At 38.7% G+C, this 16,392-nt stretch overlaps 1 protein-coding gene, 1 long non-coding RNA gene and 1 other non-coding gene across 7 annotated transcripts; 1 reads left to right on the top strand and 2 right to left on the bottom strand.

The window, feature by feature from the left end:
* The first annotated feature begins 126 nt into the window (after positions 1–126).
* LOC121898947 (phosphorylase b kinase gamma catalytic chain, skeletal muscle/heart isoform-like) lies at positions 127–7,924 on the top strand. The gene is made up of 10 exons (XM_042414486.1): positions 127–410; positions 2,149–2,289; positions 3,204–3,382; positions 3,610–3,664; positions 3,760–3,825; positions 3,941–4,104; positions 5,496–5,586; positions 5,776–5,929; positions 6,103–6,228; positions 7,330–7,924. Exons 2-10 carry the CDS (start codon positions 2,207–2,209, stop codon positions 7,594–7,596), a joined length of 1,185 nt encoding a protein of 394 aa, XP_042270420.1. The 5' UTR covers positions 127–410; positions 2,149–2,206; the 3' UTR covers positions 7,597–7,924.
* Positions 7,925–9,346: 1,422 nt separating this feature from the next.
* On the bottom strand, positions 9,347–14,556 carry LOC121898496. Of its 5 annotated transcripts, none has more exons than XR_006096476.1 (8): positions 14,005–14,556; positions 11,957–12,029; positions 11,583–11,759; positions 11,127–11,206; positions 10,905–10,970; positions 9,934–10,016; positions 9,565–9,633; positions 9,347–9,474 (listed from the first exon to the last, which is right to left on the bottom strand). It is a non-coding gene; the product is annotated as an uncharacterized LOC121898496 (long non-coding RNA). The 5 variants fall into 5 exon arrangements; XR_006096477.1 differs by having other exon boundaries at positions 11,957–12,024; XR_006096478.1 differs by lacking the exon at positions 11,957–12,029 and having other exon boundaries at positions 14,005–14,553.
* LOC121899594 lies at positions 10,735–10,875 on the bottom strand. The gene has a single exon (XR_006096777.1). It is a non-coding gene; the product is annotated as a small nucleolar RNA SNORA15 (small nucleolar RNA).
* Positions 14,557–16,392: the final 1,836 nt, after the last annotated feature.

Raw genomic sequence — 16,392 nt, 5'->3', positions numbered from 1 at the left:
GAGCTACAGAGCAGAGATACCACAGAGGTCCAACACCTGTCATGTCACTCCAGTCTCAGTACAAATCCACAAATTGAATGTTGTATATGGAGTAATGAAGGGCAGCCTTGTCTCTCTTAGTGTCTCATGGTGAGAGCAGGAGCTACAGGGTGTTATTTCATGGTTCTGGTTTTTTGTGTGGACACGCGGACAGAGAGTGCTGCTGCTGCTGCTGCTTCCTGAGAAGCAACAATTTATTTTTGGCATCTGACATTAGAGCTCACCCTTTGCAATGGCAGCAGCCCCATGAAGCCACTGCAGTAGCAGAGTTTGACTGGATCCTTTTTGTTCGTCTTCTTTACGCGTTGTGAACAGACTTGAGTTTAATGATGGATAACCTTCACAACAGGGACTGACCGGGACTGGACACGGTGAGTGACCAGGCGTTTTTACTTCATTTGTTTTGCTTTACTGGAGCCTGCAAAAGGTCAAATAGTGACAGAGGTTTAGAAGGAGCTCCAGTTCACACTGTGGCATATTGCTTTATTAGTCTGCTCCTCAGGATATGTTGGGTATGATATTAAATTTGGGACGATAACTTTTAGATACTCAAAGATAGTTGAGTCTGTTTTGCCCCTTGAATAATATCTTGATATAAGCTAAAATAACTTTTAGTTGTTAAAAATATGTTTTAATTGTATTACTTTTTATTAACCATCAAAATAATGTCATCCAGATTTGCTATTTCGCTACAGAGTTTATATTATTCAAACATTTCAGTTAGTGTCACTTTAATGTAATTTTAGTGCAATTGAAGGCAAGTTAGGGAACAGAACTAAAATATACCTCTTAAAACCTCCTAAAGCTTTAAATTGACAGGTTATTAGGTCAAATGTGCATTAAATAAGTCATTTTAAGGGGATGAATTAATTTAATATTTAAACCACAGGAAAGTCTGTTGCTTGTGTTCCTTAGTCTATGTACTATATATATATATATCTATCAAGTTGGAAAGTTTGTTCATTGTTTTCACCATTATATGAGGCTCTTTAGCTGGACTGTAGATATTCAAACAAATCAGAAATCTTTACATCTGCAATGATTTTAATGAATTGCATTGGAATTAAGAAAATCTGGGGATAAAAAAAACAGAAAACAGTTTATCTTGTCTGAATAGCAGTTTTCATTAAGTGTAGACTGTTGCTGTTTCCTGAGCATTCAAAGTACTATCTGTACTGCTACCAACTTTTGGGGTGGTTACACAATTTAACAAAACAAGGGACTGTACAGCCCTAACATCAGCATGTTTGTGTGGTTGCTAAGGAGATACAATTGCCTAGTTCAGTTCAGTTCAGTTCACCAGTGGTGGAAGAAGTACTCAGATCCTTTACTTAAGTTAAAGTACCAATATAGCAATGTGGCCCAAGATGAAATTCAGGGGCTTTGAATAATGCTGTGTCTGATATTGTTTTTCCATTAAAAAAAAGTTCAGTTAGCTAGCTAGAAATTCTTAAAATAACATCTCCTCCTTCTACCTTAATGAGAAAACCAGAACTTTTCCAAATGTTTTAACTGCTGGACACAAGATGTGTCCTACTTCACAGGAAAGTCCGTTCTCAGTATTTGTGCACGGGAGGCTTCAAGTTTCCACATCACACTGGAGTAAGTTGCACACTTGCACATGATTGGCTCCAGACCAGTTGCGATGTCACAAATCATTCTCGTAGGGACACGCCTTAAACTGAGATTTAAAGTGAGCGCAGAGAAACTTTCTTCCTTCAGCAGATCAATGTGAAAACACCCTTCTAGTCTCAAACTCTGTACATACATTATCCTGCACACTGAAGCTCAAACATTCATGTCAAGTAACAATAAGTAAAACATACTTTTGAGACAAGGGTGACTTTAAGTCAAGTGATCACTAAAGTCAGTGGGATTCATCCTCAGAGGACCAAGAATGTCTACACAAAATATCATGGCAATGCTTCCAATAGCTGTTGAGATATTTCAGTCTGGACCTACAAATCAACATAACTATCTGTACAAAATTTCTTCTTCAGATACTTCAATTTCCAGCTCTGATGAGATTGTCAGACCGTAAGTTGCCATGGTTGCGTCAGTGAAAAGCTAGATCGCTCTACTGAACAAACTGTCTTTGTCTGTCATCAGCCTGTTGTGAGCCGTAAGCAGTTGTGTTGCCTTGGTGGTGATTCAGCATCACTCCATCATGACCAAAGAGGAGGAAATCCCTGACTCCGTGGGAGCCCAGGATTTCTACGACAAATATGATCCCAAGGAGATTCTGGGAAGGTATGTTGAAGAAGCACACAGCGTAATATATCCTGCAAACATTTAACTTATTGATTTATTTAACCAAGCAAGTCCCATTAAGGTTGGAAACTGATAATATTATCTTTGCTCAGGGTGCTACAAAAACACATTTAACACAAAAATCCTCATCAAAGACAACAGATTACAGCTCAAATTCTGTAATTTATTGAGCAGCTATGACTTTACAGAAATACCTGAGTAGTTTTCCAGAAGTCCATGAGAGATGTCGACAGTGCCAGAGCTCGCTCATTGTCATTCCCCACCATCTGTCAGATGGTGGTGGGGTTACGTAAGCCACAGTGTTCAGGGAGGCTTTATTCATTAACTTGAACGTGTTTTGGACAAAGGTTCAGTGTTGAGAGCCGCTCGCGATTGGCCGGAGTGCTGTGGGATTGCGTAATTTCACTCCCTTTCTCACATGCAGGTCATGAGGTCACCGGATGTGTGGATGGACAGTGTGTTCCCCTGCTAGTATTCCTCACATGGCTCACACAAACAGAGGGAGGAAATTCAGTTCAGTAGCTTCCAAATCATCCTTTGAAATGGAGCTAATGCATAAATATATATAATGATAAGTTTACAATCTTTAACTTTATGTTCAGACTTTGTTCTTAAGTTAACGAGAGAAATAAAACGAAACATGAAGAGACTATAAAGAAAATCAAGCTCCTTTTTTAAAGAATTGAGCAGTATGCAGTAGAAAAATCATGTATCATGCAAAAAAACACTTTGAGTATGAAACATTACATCCAACAGTATTCACAGAAACCCCTGAGTGAAGCACACAGACATGTTTTCCTTTCTGCTTCCAGCTGTGCAAACATGAACCTCTGAATAAATAAGTAACCGGACAGCTCTTTGATAAGTCGACTGAGGTGTTTTCTCTTCCTCAGGGGAGTGAGCAGCGTGGTGCGTCGCTGCGTCGACAAGCACACCTCTCAGGATTATGCGGTGAAGATCATCGACATCACCCCCTCGGACAAGATGAGCTCAGAAGAGATCGAGGAGATCCGAGAGGCGACGGTGAAGGAGATTGATATCCTCAAGAAAGTCTACGGACAGGACAACATCAGTAAGCACAGTTTTGAGTTAAAACAACCTTGAATGTATTGGAAAGACTGTTAGAGCAGCAAAAAGCAAAAAGAGTTTGTTTGGCCATCGTCCCAATAACCTGCTCAAAGAGTGTTGACCTTTGCCCTCTACTGATCTTCATACATTATCTACAGAATGTAATCCTTTGTTGTTCTCATCTTGATTCAATACTGAAAAAGCTCCTCAAATGTCTCCTCTCCTCTCCAGTACAGCTGAAAGACTGCTACGAGTCCAAAGCCTTCTTCTTCCTCGTTTTTGACCTGTAAGTGTCAAATCTCAAGTTTTACATTTACACAGGTTTTTAAACTTGTCAGCAAACGGAAATTCGCTGGAAAGTTTGATTCTCTTTCCCCCCAGGATGAGGAGAGGTGAACTGTTTGACTACCTCACAGAGAAGGTCACCCTGAGTGAGAAGGAAACCAGGTCAGTGAGCATCTTATATCACTTTTGGACTATTTACTTCTTGACAAATGTGAAAGCAAGGAATTATTCTACTCTTTTAAAGACCTCAAGAGTTTGTGGTGTGTGTTGGTTTTAGGAAGATCATGCGCGCTCTGCTGGAGGTGGTCCACTTCCTCCACTCCCAGAACATCGTCCACCGGGACCTGAAGCCTGAGAACATCCTTCTGGATGATGAGATGAACATCAAACTCACTGACTTTGGCTTCTCTGTGCAAATCCAGGAGGGAGAGAAGCTCAAAGGTCAGTGACAACTTGCATGTAAACCAACCAATAAACAGTATTACATTTTTTTTAAATAGATGTTATAAATCAATGTTCATCCAAGAAAGACAAATTTGGAAAAAGTCCAAAGGTGACCCAAATCTCTCCTTCTCTGTCTGAAAAACACTGATATGAATAAAATCCAGATATATGAGTTTAAAAATCTAAACTCATATATCAAAACAATATTGATTGGCAACTCAACGTGGGCACAGCAGACTTCAGCATATTCAGCTGAGGACTTGCCCTAATAAAGTTTCTATGTTTACAACCTTAAGTGCGATTATAGCAGCTGCTGGTGGTCAGCGGAGAGTCTGGGTCTGGTTGCACAACATTCTGCCATCTCTCTCAGCCACTCTTACAAAGGTTAAGATGCAACAGGAGACTCAGATCTATTTGCTGTACTTCCAGTTACTCAGAGTGCGCTGACCTTTCAAATAGACACTTTGACTTCTCAGAGAGCATCAGATCACAAGCAGCGGGAACTGGCAAGTCAAATGTCTAATAGTAGTCTGCATCATCATTTAATTTTTCTTAGTGTGTAAAGATTAAACATGGTTAGATGACGTCCATTAGACTGTAATTGTATTTCAGCGTGTTATGGCATGCACACATTCACAGTAAACCACAAACGACTGTCAACAAAGCAGACATGATCTCTAAGTTGCTATTAAAATTAATGTTTACATGCATGGGGAGGTGAAAATTTTCTATGAAATTTCTCAGCTTCTCATATGTGATGATTTAATGCTTTTCTTTGTCATACATGATAGTAAACTGTGTACCTGTTTTCATCACTGGGACTATTGGACGAACAAAAAAAGATATATGAAGACGTCACCTTTGAATCTGGGAAACTATAACAGGCATTTTTAACTCTTTTCTTACATTTTATAGAGGAGAAATCATCATCTGCAGATGAATCGATAATGAAAATAATCATTAGCCTGACCATGCAGCCCTAATTTCATACGAATTTTTAGGATTTTATAGGACACAAGTTTGTGTAAAGGTTGTGTATAGCAGTCTTCATTCTTATGAGTAATATTGTCGCCTGATTTAGATATTCTATTCTCTTCTTCCACCAATGCTCATCAGATTAAATTGCACTCTGAGAAATAGCCGTCATTCAATGTGCTTGAGTCCACTTTTACATGTTAACACAACACACACATGTAATATCTCTATATAGATCTTACAGCCAGAGCAGAAGTGGTAAAAACTATATTATTATATATATTTATATTTTAAAGCTTTGTAAATGTGAGTTTGACACTTTACAAAAAAAGGCCAGAATCTTCACAAGAAATATGCTCTATTTTTTTAAAATAGTAAAAGTCTGTTTCTTTTTGGATTTGTCTTTAATGTAGAGGTGTGTGGGACTCCTGGTTATCTCGCTCCTGAGATCATTGAGTGCTCCATGGACCCCGGACATAAAGGATATGATACTGCTGTGGACATGTGAGTAAGACACTACATAGTAGAAAGGCGTCTGGACATTAGATATATAAACTGTACTATATAAACAATAACGAAAGCTGTTACGGATACTGACTGAATAATATGAAAGCTCATGTTATCTTATTTATGATCTGCACACAAAGTTAACAGATTTTGTAAGTCTGATTGTCCTCTGGCTCTTGCTTGTAGATGGAGTTCAGGTGTGATCATGTACACGCTGCTCGCAGGCTCCCCGCCCTTCTGGCACAGGAAGCAGATGCTGATGCTGCGTATGATCTTGGCAGGGAAATATGACTTCTCATCTCCAGAGTGGGAGGATCGCTCAGACACTGTTAAAGATTTGGTAGGATAATTTTATCTCCATTTGCATTATAACTGGTTTTGTTTTAAAGTCACACACAGCAATATCATCACTTTGGACAATACAACTTAATACATTTTTCATGTATTTCAAAGCTGCAGTAAAGGTTTAATCACACATCAAAACATAACATACACTCCATGTGGTTTTCTCAGATCTCTCGGATGCTGGTGGTGGACCCGCAGAAGCGTTACACAACTACAGATGTTCTCAACCATCCATTCTTCTCACAGTATGTGGTGAATGAAGTACGACAATTCAGCCCGTACAGACGGTTCAAGGTGAGATATTATAGATTTTTATTTACCTTCCAATGTGTCAAACGTCCACTTGAAAATGTTCATAACCGAAAGACAAATTATCGGCAAACATGGACATTAGTTTGGGTTTCTGGCTTAACTGCAGTTTTTGAATTGTTTATGAACAATTTTATGAAGTTTATGAATTTAATGCTCTTTGAGAAATGGCTCTCAAATATCAGACGTCAGAGCGTCCTTGAACACACCAGCAAAGGGAGTTCTCAAAAAGACCACAAATGCCACAAATACTACCGAACGCCTGGAAATCTTGATTAAAATACCCACAAAGAAATGTTCACAGTAAAGCAGAATCCAGGAAGTCTTGCTGAATATTAGTCCTTAAGTGGCGTGGACAACCATGGAGAAAAAAACTAAGGCACTCGGTCTTCAAGTGAAATAATACATTTATTCTTTGAGCACAGGCAATCGACCTCAAAGAATAAATGTATTATTTCACTTGAAGACGGAGTGCCTTAGTATTTTTCTCCATGGTTGTCTACGCCACTTTAGGACTAATATTCAGCAAGACTTCCTGGATTCTGCTTTTTTGTGTTTTCACCTGCCCTACTAAAGAGCACCTGTCACATGAGCCATCAGAGCCATGCAGCGCTTCCTCCTCCTGTTTTGAAATGTTCACAGTGACAGATTATTTATCTTAAACTACTGAACTATTGAACAAAATGTTTTTTTGTCACCAATCCCAGAATGACAAAAAAAAACTTTAGTGAGCCATGTTTAAATTTCTTAAAGATATTTTACATTTTATTGACTTGTTTATATTTTTCTGCATTTTTTATTGATTATATTGCATATTTCATAATGTCCACTTTGGAGTTTCATATAAAACAAAATCTATGTGTGGCTGCCTGAAAGGTGGGATATCAATCCCCAAAATGTATGGTATACTTAAAATTGTTGCCAGTAATTTACAACAAAATGTAGTTTATTAACGTTAACATTATAAACCATCTGTGTGGTCATATGGTGAGATGATAAAAATTGACTTCCACTGTACAGTTTTTCCACACTTACTCATCTCATACTCGGAGACATCAGTGACCCTTTACTAAACTTCTCCATCAGGTCATTTGCATGACTGTGCTCGCCACAATGAAAATCTACTGCAACTACCGCCGAGCCAAGCCTGTTACCAAGGAGGTGATCAAGAGTGACCCATATGCCGTCAAGCCCATCCGCAAGCTCATTGATGCGTGTGCGTTCAAGCTCTACGGCCACTGGGTCAAGAAGGGCCAAACTCAGAACAGAGCAGCACTTTTCGAGAACACTCCCAAAGCCATCCTGCTGTCGATAACCGCCGAGGGAGACGACCCAGTCAAACAGATCTGGTAATAAACAGTCGTTCCTCAGGGCGGGTCTGTTGGAGCTTAAAGGTATACTACGCAGGATTTGTTGGTTGGTGTTTGTAAATACACAACATTAGTTAGGCCCTCCTCCCTGGCTCAATGAGCAAGTGAGAGAGAGAGAGATAGAGAGAGAGAGAGAGTGGCGCTGGCGAGAACAAAGGCATGGATCAGATAGATAAAATTTTATTTTCTGATTGATTCATGGCCATTACGTTCTAAAGTACAAGTAAACCCGTACAACCCTGCGGGAAGGTGCGGCATTGCTGGATTTTGTGTGAATGCAGGGCTTCATCCTGTCCGCTGTGGCCTCTCTGCTCTGTGTGTGTGTAGCTCAGCCCCGCCTCGGTCAGACACAAAGACCTGCAGCTCTTTATACATCCATGACACAGAGACAGAGATCAGAGACATCTCGAGCACAGCAAAATAATAATAACACCACCACGAGAGGGAGTATCTTTGTATGAGTCTATACATTGGGGTTTTTTTTTAGGAAAATCCTGCTTACTATACCTTTAATATGGAGACACTTCTGCTCAGTGTGACTTTTGTACCCTTCCCCATTATGAAAAAAAGAAATGAAATGGCAAAATATAACTGACCTCTACCAGGGGGCTTATTTTCTCATATAAAAAATGAGTATTGTTACTACAGTGTAAATGTTTTACCCAAGAACTGCAGAGTGACATCTACAGGAACACCACTGAGAAGATATTTCACTATTTAACATTTTACCTGGACTTGTCCTAATGGTAGACAAAAAATTACTGATAAAATAACAGATAATGGTAAAAATTTTGAGAGAAACTCTTCTCTTAAAACTATATTATTCTTTCATTGATGGAAGCAGCCACTCCTTGATATTATCAAAGAGACAAACTGTTTTACACTATGTAGCACTGTTCATATTTCATAAGATCCACTTTTATCTTTTAGTGATCTGCGGCTTTATTCACAAGCATTTGTCTAAGTGTGAAATTTTAATTTCAAATGTGTTCAAAATGCAAATATATGTAGATTTAAATTTTATTATATTAACTGGCTGGTGGGTTGGAAACCACCAGCCAGTTGGGGCCTTTCTGTGTGGAGTTTGCATGTTCTCCCAGTACCTGCATGGGTTCTCTCTGGGTACTGCGGTTTCCTCCAACAGACCAGAAACATGCCGGTTAGGTTAATTGGTGACTCTAAATTGCCTGTAGGTGTGAATGTCTGTCTACCTGTTAGCCCTGTGATTGACAGCGACCTGTCCAAAGTGTACCCCGCCTGTCACCCAATGTCAGCTGAGATTGGCTCCAGCTCCCCCTGCAACCCTCTAGAGGATAAGCAGATACTAATTATAATTTCATTTGTGTAAACAGGTTACTCTTTTCAGAACTGAAGACTTGGCTCTTTACAGGAGCCAAAGCAAAATAAACAAAACTTTAATTTGCCTGACAGGAAAATGAACGAGAATCTGCATACTTGAAATGGCGTTAGACGTAGATATCTGTGTACTGTGTGGCTATTTGGTCAATATGCATGATGTACTGTACTAGACTGACAACTTCATTAGAAGTTTTTAAGATGATAGCACTTTGAAGGAATTGTATGCAATGGCTTTATTTATTAAAAATTTGCATTTCATGTAACACCCAAGCTTTGTTATTTGTGTAAGGTGCTTTTTAATTTTAAGTGTATTTCTGTGTTTCTCCAACATCTTTAAGCTTAACTTAGAAATCAAATACACGTGACCCATTATGAACAGAGTTACAAGTTTATTACCAAAAAAAGGAATGAGATACATTCACATCTTCAAGTATAAACAATCATCAGAAGGCAGACAGCAGCTCTGTTAGAACAACATTCTGCTTTCATTTCCATCACAGTGCTGTGGGTGAAAAAGAAAAGAGAAAAATCTGTTAAACACATCACAAAGCGTGCCATTAGTTTAAATGATCGTTCATTTTAATGTTCTTACCGAGAGTGAAGGAGTTTTTTCCCCCTGTGATAGTTTTTCCACAGTCCCGCTTCAGAATGGCTGTTGGATCTGCTGAAGCATTTAACAGGCGAGAGTAATTAATACGAGACTAACAGGAATGCTGGCAGAGCAGTGTCTTCAATTTCAGAGTGTATAATTGTACTCGTTCCCGTACAGTTGGGTGAGGCTGAGGCAAGCACTCATCCAGTCATTTAGTAGGAATGAGGCGAGACTTTTGCATGGTGTCTGACTGTATCCACCACAAAGAGCTGGTACAGAATTCTGCCATGCCTGAGTGGCAACTTTTATATTTTTATGAACAATAATTATGTTGCATGTCTTTGTATGACAGTGTTTGTACAAACATACCATCCTCAGGCCATTCTTCACAGCCTGGAGATCAGTCCTGGCAGCCTCTTTTCTCTGGGTCCATAAATATATGTCTTTATGTCCTGGAACGAAACAGGAATAAAAGAGTCTATAAGCTGAATTTGCCTGATAACATATTGTTATAGGTTGTTTAAACATACGCAAGAAATATAACAGAGAGAGACACACACCAGAGTTCACCTCTCAAGAAGTAAAACGGTGCTGAATTTCTGTCATTTTTAGTTATTTATCATCAAGTAAAGAATATATCTTCACAAATGCAAAGATTTTCTGCTTCAACAGTTAATTAAGTGGACTTGTGATGGGCATTTGTTGCCGACTAAACTATTAATTGACCAAAATATCTAGTAGTATTTGGTTGCCTTACTTATCAATGAAAATTTTAATCAGTTGCAGCCTTGCAAGACAGAATCACGTGCAAAGTGTCTAGAGCTGCACCGATTAATCGATTAATAGATTGGTTGTCAACTATTTTGAGTCATTTTTTAAGAGGAAATTCTTTAATTTCAGCTTTTTAAATGTGAACATTTTCTTGTTTCTTTAGTCTTCTATGACAGTAAACTGAATATCTTTGGGTTGTGGACTGTTGGTCAGGACAAAACAAAACATTTAAGTACATCACCTTGGGCTTTGGGAAAACATGGTTGACGTTTTTCACCATTTTATGTACCAAACAACTAATCGATTAAAATCAAGAAAATAACCGCCAGATTAATTGATAATGAAAATAATCATTAGTTGCAGCCCTAAAAGTGTCACATATTCATGCTAATCACATGTTGCTGTATTCACTCTGACATAAGGATGAGCCACATAACAAGTGCTCTCATCCTGTTGTTGAGTCAGTGTGTGAAAACTATAATTTAGCATGGTGTCTGACTGCATTTACTATTTCAAGAGTAAAACAGAATTCGGCCATGCATTTAAATACATGTTATTAAATTAGTTACCTCTCCATTTTTCTTCTCTTGGCCCTGTAAAGGTCAACCATCTCATCTTCAGAGAAGGCATGAGACCTTCAGAGAGAAACATATTCACAGCAATTAAACTCTGAACACATGTGCCTCTGCTCGTTATTTTGCTGACTTGACAAGGAATTGTTTAATGTGTACCTTCCCGTATAATGAGAAACCTATGTGATAAAGATACATTGGATATCTGCTCCTTCTCACCTCTGCAACATGAAGGTCTGTGTTTCTGGACGGGATATCCTCCATTATGAGCAGGTTGGAGTTCAGGCCTCTAGTGTCATCTGGAGGTATGGTCACAAAAACAAACAAAAAAAAAAGGTACACAAGTAATTAATCATTGAGAGCATAATTCCACTAAAATGGTTCTGTAATTTTTCCAGGTAAGTTTTAAGACTATCATAACTTAAGGTAGTATTGAAACAATCCATCCTAATCACATGTTCCTGCTCTCAGGTCTGTACGAGCTGGTTAATAACCAGCATAAGCATCGTAGTGTTAAATAGACAAAGCTCAGTTCAATACTATCTGATTAAAAAACTATAACCAACACTTCTACACGTGTTGCACCACATGCGTTTCAAAGCATGCTAAAGCTAAAGCAAGCTAACGCATGCTAGAAAAAGGTAATTATACTGACATGCATGTATGAAAACTCACATTATCCCCTTGCTCGCTCCCTTTGGACTCAGATAAGGTTTTAAAACAAACGTCGACGACATCTTATGTTCACTGAGGGTCAACTTGCTCCTCAGCACCGGCTTCGAGTGTTCGCTTCGTTGCCTCCTTCTTCCTCCTCCTCCTCTTCCACTTCCCGTTCGTGTCCAGATGGTAACCCTAAATTTGCAAAGGATCTCGCGAGAGTGACCATTTTAACCCCAAACCATGATCTTTCCCTGACCATTACCAAGTGTTTTTGTGCCGAAACCTAACCAGACACTAGCCAAAGTTTTATCATCATCACAAAACATAATCATTTTGTACAATGACAAACGCGTACAAATCACGCGAGAGTTGCGCAAATCTAGGATTACCATCTACACGCGATCCCTCTTCCTCTTGATGGCATTGGAAACAGCTTCAAGCGCATTACCGCCACCTTCTGGACTGGAGAATGTGATAAGCTTTTAGATTGGTTTGAAGAATTTTTTTTAAAATCAAACTTTGGCAAACCATCTCAAGAGCTTGTTGTTGGTCACAGTAATCACATCTGCCTTTTTTGGCTTAATTTAAAAAGAGAGTACTGTTTAAACATGTGTACCCAATCTTAAAATATAAAGTAAACTTTCGTATTCCATCTTTCATTTGAATACTTAAAAAAAATCAGTCCAGTCTTTTTATTATCTCACTGATTCTGCCATCTCATCATAATTTCAGATTTGATTATGCATTTCAACTTTCCCATATAATCTCATTATCTAGAATTCTTTTCTAGTATAGAATATCTAGTATTTCTGCTCTACGTGTATGTAGCCTTTGAAAAAGGCCTAAAAATCTCTCTATTCAGGAAGGCTTTTCATGTTAACTCTTCTTCTTATTATTATTATTATTATTATCATCATCATTATTATTATTGTTGTTGTTGTTATAGTCCTGCAAGTTGACTAGCTCCAATATGAACTGTTGTATGAATACCCATTTGTTGTAGGTTGGTTATATTTCTAGTTTGTCATACATTTTTTTTGGTGTGTGATTTTAAAAGTATTTAATTATTCCAAGATGAACATAGACTAAATACTGCAATATTCAACAAAAAAAAAAACATGAATCCTCTTGGTTGAAGTCCAAAATGAAAAATGCTTACACTGTTATTATTTTTGGATGCATCTGTATTTGAGTGTATTTACATATTTATTTATTTTAGAATTACATTATCTTTCCTTGATCTCTTGTATCTTTACTTCAGTGCCTCTCCTCATGACTGACTACTGATTTGGCTCCTGTAAGTGGGACAGTTTTTGTTAATCTTTTTAATATCAAAGATCCCAAGTACAAATATTTAAGGCATTAGCAGTAGGCGATTTGAGGGGGGGGGGGGGGGGGGATGTCATCCCACTTGTTAGCAAAATGACCAAAATGCTTCCCCCTTTTTAACCTGCCATTCCCCCTCTCCATCCCCAGGTAGAAGAGAGAGTGCAGGGGCAGAGGGGTTGTATAGTTGAATATATCAGTCTAGTCTGCCTGATTCATTGATCCTTTGGGGTTTCTGCAAGTTAGAATCTATGGCCCCAATCATGGCTCTGAAATATCAGTAGCCTAACTGTGCTGTGTATTGATAAATCCATGGCACTGTCTGTGGTGCTGAAGGAACAGACGGATTTGTAGTTACACCTTTTTCTCTCAGTCCTGCCCTTTTGTCAGTTTGTCTTAGATCTATAATATTCTCTAAGCTACATATTATAAATACTTAATTCTATACTATATTGTAGCCTATATACTCTATAGAGTAGTGTCACCCTCAGGATCAAAGTGACAAGTAGCAACATGTAGTCGCGGAAGAGTGAGAGGATCATAGAGACATGCTGCTGCCTGCAGTATTATAATATTTCTATAATGTTTCTATGATTATTCAGTAGTGTCTGTGCTGCTGAAAATACATAAGCTTGGAAGGGGAGGGAGAGGGGAGGAGTATTCAGTTGGTTGCAATCTGCAATCTCACCGCTGGATGCCACTAAATCTTACACACTGGTTCTTTAAGGCAGCCATTCACAGAGAGCGCCATCTAGTGGGCCGCAGAGGCAGTGGTACTATAGCACTACCAAATGGTTAGATTGAAATTAAGAATTATTATTTTTTGTAATTAAAAAAGCTAGTTATTTTTAAATCTAAATGTACCCAAGAATGCACATAAATTAAAAAAAAAAACGTCAAGTTAAAATGCATAATTTTAATAAGCAGTTACGTTTGAATATCACCACTAATCAGGACAGGTAACGTTAGAGGCCCTGTTAGCTAGCTAACGTTGGATTCAGCGACACAAAATGGATCAGTGTTTGAAAGGAAAAAGTGATGTGGGAGATAACCCTGCGCCAGTAAAAGCTCCAAAGCGTGTGGTGAGCAAATATAAGTCTGAATACATTACATTTGGATTCATAATGGCAGGCGGTGATGCTGAGCCGAAAGCAGAGTATGTTGAATGAATCCTGTCAAATGAGGCGCTAAAACCATTGAAGCTCCAGCATGACACTTAAGCACAAAACACCCGGGATGCGTTGGGAAAACGAAAGAATCTTTCCCAAGGAAAAGGGACGGGCTTCAGACACAACAGAAAGTCATCACAACATTACCAACATTAACAACTCAGTCAAAAGCCACTTTGACAGCTAGCTATGTGGTCGCTCCTCGTAGCTAGCAACCCTTTACGACCTCAGAGGAGCTTATTTTGCCCAACGCTGTGCATATGCGCCGAGAGTCACCAACTTGTGGAAGTAATAAAGGCAGTCCCATATTTTGTGATACAGCTAGTCGAGTTGACTGACGTTAGCAGTGCCGCTTTATTGTTAGTTTTTGTAAGATACTGCAGGAACAGTAACCATCGCTAGGATCTACTGTTTTGCAAAGAGCTTCCCATCAGAATAACAGCAGATAACGGAATGTACTGCTGCTTTGATGATTACTTCACCGAAAAAGGCCTTGAAATACCGTGTAGACGGGGCTGCATCAATGACAGGAATACATTGTAGTGTTGTCAAACAGATTCAAGAGAGGGCGCCAGACGTCAAGAGGACGCACCGTTTTTTTTTTTGTTTTTTTTTTACATGGGGGGGTCTAAACAGAGGTCACAAGAACTGCATGAATTCATGAATGTGACTGTGAAAACTGTTAACGCTAACAAGAAAAATGCACTCAACTCAAGTTGTTTTGCTGCTCTGTGTGAAAGACTTGATGCAAATCATTTTCAGCTCTGGTGCCAGATTGAAGTAAGGTGGTTTTCAACAGGATGTGTGCTTAATCGCCTTTTTGAACCGAGAAAAGAAGTGCACACATTTCTGGAAGAGCAGCACTCCCCTCTTGCAGAGCATTACACCGATGGTAACTTTTGTGCAAAACTAGCCTACTGATCAGATATATTTGGCCAGTCAGATCAGCTCAATACATCAATGCAAGGCACAAGGTTTTTGGTTTTCAGACAGAATTGAAGGCTTCAAGAAAAAACATATTCTTTGTAACAGAAGAGTCAAGGAGGGATGATTTGACATGTTTTCACTCCTAAGTAAAACTTTGGAAGCCTCTCCTCATGTCAACATGTCCAAGTGCTGTAACCCATCATTTGACTCAGTTGTCAGGAAAGTTTCCAGACTACTTCCCAGAAGACCCACAACATGGAAATCTTTGGACTTTGGACCCTTTCTCTGTGGCTCCTGCTTCAAAAGACATGGCTCTGTCCACTGTGTTGGAAAATGAACTGATGGAACTATCAGCAGACGGCAGCCTGAAGCTTCAGCTCACACAAGTTGACCTTGCTTCATTATGGAGACTGGCTGCCAGTCAATATCCCTCTCTGTCAAAACAGGCAATCAAATTTCTGTTACCTTTCACCACAGCCTATTTCTATGAGTCAGGGTTTTCCATTGTTACTGTCACAAAATCAAAGGCAAGGATCAAACTGAAAGCAACTTTAAATGCTTCTCTGCATGTCAGCCCCTCACCCATTCCACCATGACCTGATCTCATTATTTCCCAGAAGAAAGCCCTAGTGTCTCACTGCAGAATAAGCACAATGTTTATTTTTGTCATTATGGGTATAACATATGTATAGCCCAGTTTATTTTTTCTACTTTTTTGTCATGTTTTTTTTTTCTTATTTATTTGGGAAGTTGGCCCTTGGAGATTTTTAAATAATCGGAAGGTTGACAACCCCTGAAATTTTATACCGTCAAAACTATGGTGTGTTTTGAAAAATAAGCATTATTAAAATGTCCACATCCAGAAAAGAATAGGCCTACACAAAACATGTATTTAGCGTAATAGCAGTTCTATTAAAAAGAAATTAAAATCACAATTATGATATCAAAAATTAGGCTACGTGTATATGATAATCCTGCAGTCCTATTGGGCCACCTCCCCTTTTAAAAGTTAACAAATCACCTACTGATTACAATGTTAGAAAAAAAATAATTTGTGTTTAATTGACCCCATAAGTACAAAGAGATAAATGAACAACTGAATTTTTAGCCTCATCCACCTCTATGCATGAGGATGATGAGCACCAGACTAGTTTATTTTTAAAGAAATAAATTGAAAAAATGTCTTTTCAACAATTAAAGGATAGGTTCTCAATTTTTCTAGTCTGTCTTAAGACAACAGTCAGCTGCCCATATAAACACTGAAAGAGGTTTTCCTAACAGTAATCATTCTTCTTGTTCATACTGGCTATTAAAAGATCCCAAATGTGCTTTCATTGTAAGTGACGGGGGCCAAAATCCACAGTGTGTCCACACAGTCATCTTGTGCAAAAATGCATTTAAAA

This window comes from Thunnus maccoyii, chromosome 6, assembly GCF_910596095.1.
Source record: "Thunnus maccoyii chromosome 6, fThuMac1.1, whole genome shotgun sequence".
NCBI lineage: Eukaryota > Metazoa > Chordata > Actinopteri > Scombriformes > Scombridae > Thunnus > Thunnus maccoyii.
This window is presented reverse-complemented; position numbering and strand designations above follow the sequence as displayed.

Coding starts and splice junctions, on each gene's coding strand:
- LOC121898947 (XM_042414486.1), top strand. CDS start 2,207: ATGACCAAAGAGGAGGAAATCCCTGACTCCGTGGGAGCCCAGGATTTC. Junction 2,290..3,203: donor CCCAAGGAGATTCTGGGAAG/GTATGTTGAAGA, acceptor TCTCTTCCTCAG/GGGAGTGAGCAGCGTGGTGC. Junction 5,587..5,775: donor TATGATACTGCTGTGGACAT/GTGAGTAAGACA, acceptor TCTTGCTTGTAG/ATGGAGTTCAGGTGTGATCA.